The sequence below is a fragment of the Callospermophilus lateralis genome, chromosome 7 (genome assembly GCF_048772815.1).
Source record: "Callospermophilus lateralis isolate mCalLat2 chromosome 7, mCalLat2.hap1, whole genome shotgun sequence".
In the NCBI taxonomy this organism is placed as follows: Eukaryota; Metazoa; Chordata; class Mammalia; order Rodentia; family Sciuridae; genus Callospermophilus; species Callospermophilus lateralis.
Genome location: NC_135311.1, coordinates 11,522,515 through 11,528,700, shown reverse-complemented (window position 1 = coordinate 11,528,700; position 6,186 = coordinate 11,522,515). Strand labels below are relative to the sequence as shown.

Genomic DNA, 6,186 nt, shown 5'->3' with positions numbered 1-6,186 from the left:
TCAGATTGCGTCTCTTCAGCTAGAAGCCCCAAAGAATCAGACCGAGTCACTTGAGCTTTGGCCAGCGTCCCGTGACTGTCATATGCTGATTACAAGTCCTCTCCATCAACTTCCCTTCCCTCCCTACCCCCATCCCCTGGTTCCCCTTCATCTGGAGTTCCACAGCTGGCTGATAGAAATGGACAGTGGGTTGCTTGGAAATAGATTCTCTCTAGAAAGTTTTTAGCTTGTTCCAAACACATTTCTTAAAAGCTATCTGTTTTTTTTTTCTTTGCTTATCTTATTAAAACACAAGGCAATTAGATTTCTATCCATATCCTTCCTAGTAATCACTTGTTCAAGCATCAAATTACTGTTAAAAGTAACTCTGTTGGGTAGTATTTTAATGTGGCTTATACTTCAGCAAAATGGACTGGTCCCACTGGGGTGGGGTGGTACATGCTTGTAATCCCAGGTGCTGAGCAACTCAGTGAGACCCTGTCTCTAAATAAAATATAAAATAGGGCTGGGGATGTGGCTCAGTAACCAAGTGCCCCTGAGTTCAATCCCCAGTAACAACAACAACAACAAAAATCCTTTTAAATTTAAGCTTGAAAGGAACATTGGATCATACTTTGACCTTGTAATTATCTTCTGGAGTAGGGCCAATGGCTATCTGAGAACAGATTTGCCTAGTGACCTGTGTTTTTATTATGTTAACAAAGAAGTTGAGGAAATGAAAATTATTAAAGGGTAGTTCTCAGCTTCACTTTCACCTGTCGCTGATGGGATGTTTGAGACTTCACTAATCGCAGGAAACCCTGGCTCTGTAGCTGTACCTATAAGACTCCCTCTGGAAAACATCCCTGATTATATGGAAAGAGATGACAATCTTAGGAAAGGGATTTCCTGCCCACCACCCTGCGCAGAGCATCCTGGACTTCTTTGTTCCGCAGACTGTACACAACTGGGTTTAGTAAAGGGGTAATGACAGTGTAGGTCACCGAGACCAGCTGGTCCTGATCCCTGGTGTTCTCTGACTTGGGCTTGAAGTAAGCAATGGAGGCACAACCGTAGTGGACGATGACCACCGTCAGGTGCGAGGCACACGTGGCGAAGGCCTTCTTCCGGCCCTCAGCTGAGGCAATCTTGAGAATCGTGGAAATAATGAGAACGTAGGAGGCGAACAGGAAGGTGGCAGGGGCTGTGATGGCCAGAAGGCTGATAATTAAGGTCAGTATATCGTTGATGATTGGGGTAGCACAGGCCAGGTCCAAGACAGGCCGGACATCACAGAAGAAATGCTCAATCAGTGAGCTGCAGAAGGGCAGTCTGAAAATGGCCACCGTCTGAACCAGGGAAAGCAAGAAGCCTGTGGTGCAGACTGAAGATGCCAGCGTGGCACAGACCCTCCAGTGCATGACGATGGGGTAGTGAAGTGGGTTGCAGATGGCCACGTAGCGATCGTACCCCATGACTGCCAGCAGCAGGCAGTTGGTGATGGCAAAACCAAGGAAGAAGAAGAGCTGAGCTGCACAGCCCTCCAGCGAGATGGACTGGTTCAGGCCCACCAGGCTGGAAAGCATGCGTGGGATGATGACCAGGGAGTAGAAGGTCTCCGAAGTGGAGAGGACACTTAAGAAGAAGTACATGGGGGTGTGGAGGTGGTGGTCCATACGGATAATGGTCACAATGATGACATTGCCAGCCAGCGTCAGCATGTAGAGGGCAAAAAAGACCACGAAGAGCGTGAGCTGGTGTTCTTGGAAATTGGAAAAACCTTGGAAAAGAAACTCTTTTACCTCTGTGCGGTTGGCTCGCCTCATTGAGGATATCAGGTCTGAAACATAAAGAGAAAGTCAATACCAGGTGTTAACATCAGAGGCTGCCCGGACCTCATGTACATGCACAGAGCAGAGATGCAATATAGCAAAAACCCATTGCAAACTGGATGGATCACTGGGAGTGATGGCTCATGCCTGTAATCCCAGCAGCTTTGGAGGCTGAGGCAGGAGGATCGCAAGTTCAAAGCCAGCCTCAGCAAAAAGCAAGATGCTAAGCGATTCAGGAGATCCTGTCTCTAAATAAAATGCAAAAAGGGCTGGGGTAGTGGCTCAGTGGTCAAGTGCCCCCTGAATTCAATCCCCAGTAACCCCCTCCCCAAAACAAAACAAAACTGGGTGGATCAACTTCCTTCCTCAGGAACATGGCAGACTCTTGGACTGGAAATAAAGATACACAAAATTTGAGCAACGTTATTCACAAGTTAGATGTACAACATTCTTTTCAAGTCCACCTGGGTCTTTTAAAAACATGATCACTTATGGCCCATGAAGTTGGTCTCAATAATTTCTTAAAACTAGATACTCTTAAAAGGTAACCACCTCCTTAGACCATAATGTGATTAAGTTAGAAATGTCAAAACACATGGTAACCTGGGAAGGTGTAAATGTTTGGTAACCTATTGTCAAAAGAGGGACTTAAATTGATAATCGGTAAATATCTCAAACTAATAAAAGAATCACATACCAAATCATACACAATGCATCTTGAACATTATTAGAGGCAAATTTGTAGTTTAAAATACTTGCTTGTTGGAAAAGACAAGGCTTAAAATTAATAAGTTGAGCATCCATCCTAGGAAGTTATTAAAACAAGACCACAAAGAAAGTAGAAGAAAAAATAATAATGAGAAAACAGATGTTAATTAGTGTAAAAAAGAATAAAATAGAGACTACCTATAAAAAGGTAAGAATTTATGAACTTAAGGTTAAACTACAAGTGAAATTGACCAAAAAAAAATACCTAGAAGATATAAATAAATTATATTATGAGTTAATAAAGGGATAAAATCACAAAAATTTTAGAAAAAAAAGATGAAAAATACTGTTATAAACAACTTTATCTCAGTATAATTTTTTAATGAAATAGACATATTTATAGAAAAATATTCCCTACCAATATTTAATCAAGAATTAAAAAACCTGAAAATCCCTTTAAGTATTTAAAGAAATAAAAGACTGTTGTTTAAAACTAGAAATAAACCTCTGGGCCAAGACAATTTTACCAGAATGTAAAATGTTTTGAAACATTCAAGGGTAAACTAATTCCAATATTACACAAACTATTTTAGGTAAAAGAAAAAGAAAAATTATTCTTCACCTCATTTTATGAAGCTAGAATTATCTTGATATCAAACTTTAACCAATCCCATTCACAAATAACAGATGTTAAATTCTTGAACAAAATATTTCCAAATCAAATCTAGCAATGTATAAAACAGGCACAAGACAGGTTTTATTTCAGAATGGAAAATTGCTTAAAATTAAAACAGCCCAGTTATATATTTATTCAAATAAACCATTTAAAGAAAAAAATCCATATGATTATTTCAAAAGCTGTTCCAAAAAGCTTTTTAAAAATTCAATGTCTACTTTAAGAAGACGGTTGGAAAATGGAGATTCTCTTTAAGCTCATAAAGCTGGTATACAGCAATTCTACAGCTAACATCATACTGAGTGGTAAGATATTGAAGGATTCTGTTTAAGATTAAGGACAAGATAAGGGTGAATGCTTCATCCACTTCACTTCAATCTTGTATTGAATATTCTAGCCAGCCCAGTATGACAAGAGAAAGAAAAAAATATATATAAGAATAGAGAAGGAAAAAAATAAAACTGACATTCTATAAAGATAGTATTCATAGAAAATTCAAAAGAAACTATTGGTAAATTATCAGAATTATTAAGAGTTTAGCAACCCTTTAGCACAAAACTTATACATAAAAATCCATTGCATATATGTACTTCAACAAACAGATAGCAAACTAAACTTAAAGGAATTATCACTTCTAATAGCTTCAAAATACAAAGTTGCCATTACAAAATCATAATGAAGATCACTAAAAAAGACTGAAATAAATTATTATGTTTCTGAATTTGAAGACAATAGTTTGAAGATTTCAGAGAATCCAAAATCGATCTGTGATTCAATGCACTTCGATCAGAATCCCAAATGGGTTGTTTTTTGATTATTTGTTCGTTGGATTGATGGTGCTAAAATTTAGGTGGAGGTTCTATGTTTCAGGAATGCCGAAACCCTCTTTAAAAGAAGAGCAACAAAAGGAGAGAATTTGCCTTTCGAATGCCATTACTTATTATAAGGCTACATTAAAAGGTACAGTAATTCAGAAAGTGTGGTATCAGCATAGGAAGAAGCAATCACACCACTGAAAGAAAATAGAGTTCTGGAAAATAATGAATATATATTGCTTATGAGATGGGGTGGAGAATAGGTTCAATTTTTTTTTTCTTTCTCTCTCTCCTTTGAGGCTATCCTCACTACTATCTTTCCTTCTCTATATCCCTCCCATCTTGGTTCTGTTGGATTCATTTTTTTGATAGCCCTTGTCATATTCAATTGAAATTATTTGTTAGCTGACTTTTTAAATTTTTTTTAAAGAGAGAGTGAGAGAGGAGAGAGAGAGAGAGAGAATTTTTTTAATATTTATTTATTTATTTTTTTAGTTCTCGGCGGACACAACATCTTTGTATGTGGTGCTGAGGATCGAACCCGGGCCGCACGCATGCCAGGCGAGCGCGCTACTGCCTGAGCCACATCCCCAGCCCTGACTTTGTTTTTTTGATGGTAGAGCTCACACTCACAATGCTGCATCCCCAGAGCCCAGCCCAATTTTTGCCTGTTAGCCTTTGGATAAGTGTGTGTTAAAGGAATCCACGAATGAGGTCCTTCTAGTCTAAAGGAGGAGACCCATACCTCTGCCAGATACCCTCAGAAACACTTGGGCACACAGAAACCAGGACAAAGAAGTTAAGTGAGAATCTAGACTTCAAAGACGCCAGGCAGTGAGAAGTAGAGGGTGTGGTTTCTTTTTTTAGGGACATTGCGGGCATATGGAGCACATGAAGCACCCAAGGAAAAGACAGAAAAACTGTCATACAGATAAACAGGAAAGGATAAAATCTACAGAGCTCATGAAGTTGCAGAGGCTGAGAGGCTGCTAGGGAAAACAGACATAAAGGGACAGTCCAGGAAAAGATGGACAGATGAACTCAATGTCCTCATGCCATTATCATTAAGAAGGGACATATGTGACTAATCTTGAGTTCGTTTCTCATCCTCCTTCTGAGTCTTAGCATAGCAGCTCCTTTTCCAGGAAAGACAATAGAATGTTATGTGAATTTTTTTTTTTTTTGCAAATAACAGTTTCCTTTATTCTTCAAAGTAACAATTCATATACCGCTCAAAATAACTATGGTAGAAACGTGAAGAAACAATTTCATAAAGGGTTAAAGAGTAGTCTAATATCACACATATAGTTCATGACAGATCTAACTTAGAAAACACTTATCTTGACCCTAAACCTGAGTCCTTTTCATTGAAAAATCTCAATACTGGAAGAAGAAATTCTTTCTATTTCAGCTGAGGTCCTCATCGATATAACACTGATACAAGGAGGTGAATAAAAGCTGGAATTTAGGAAGACATTAAAAAAAAAAAAAAACCAGAAGGGTTCATCTGGTGGAAGGAAGGGTGGGGCTCAGGAAAGAATGGTGGTTTCTCTGTTTGTTTGCTTGCTTGCTTTTTGTGTGTGTCTGTGTGTGAGGGAGTTAAGATCCTGATGCTCTATGTTACATTTCTGAAAAAGGTCAGGACAAGTCACCTAGCTAGGCTTATACAATAAATAAGGTAAAGTCAAAATAGCCTACAGACATCAAAAACTGATGGAACCCCGTGAAGGTAGCCCTAAGACTCCAAAGGCTGAGGTTTTTAGAAAACAAAATGCAGATACTAACATTTGGTTAAAGGGTACTATATTTTGTCCTCTTTAGACAGGCTACATAATTTAAAGTTAAGTAATTGCTCTGCAAGGAAATAAAATACTCCTATTTTTATGGATGGAGAACTTGAGACTCAGTAGGATAGGCTACCTGTCAGATTCACATATCTATTAATTGGCAAGACCAGATGTGAAAGAGGTCTCTCTGACTACAAATCCCACGTATATGCCTATTGAATCAAAATCCTACTGAATGAATATTCAGGCAAGGTGTTCAACTTAGAGGAGGAAAGAATAGCTGTAGGGGCAATGCCCAGTTCTCAGCCTTGTTGACTCAAAAGATCCCAGGGATATCCGGAGTGGACGACAGTTCTGGGGTTATCAAGTCTGCCCTATTTACTGTCTTC

At 38.9% G+C, this 6,186-nt stretch overlaps 1 protein-coding gene across 1 annotated transcript; it reads right to left on the bottom strand.

Moving 5' to 3' along the window:
• Positions 1-872: 872 nt before the first annotated feature.
• Positions 873-1,805, bottom strand: LOC143404605 (olfactory receptor 10J1-like). The gene has a single exon (XM_076862749.1). It carries the CDS (start codon positions 1,803-1,805, stop codon positions 873-875), a length of 933 nt encoding a protein of 310 aa, XP_076718864.1.
• Positions 1,806-6,186: the final 4,381 nt, after the last annotated feature.

Bases quoted from the DNA above. Each gene is read 5' to 3' on its own strand.
- LOC143404605 (XM_076862749.1), bottom strand. From the start codon at position 1,805: ATGAGGCGAGCCAACCGCACAGAGGTAAAAGAGTTTCTTTTCCAAGGT.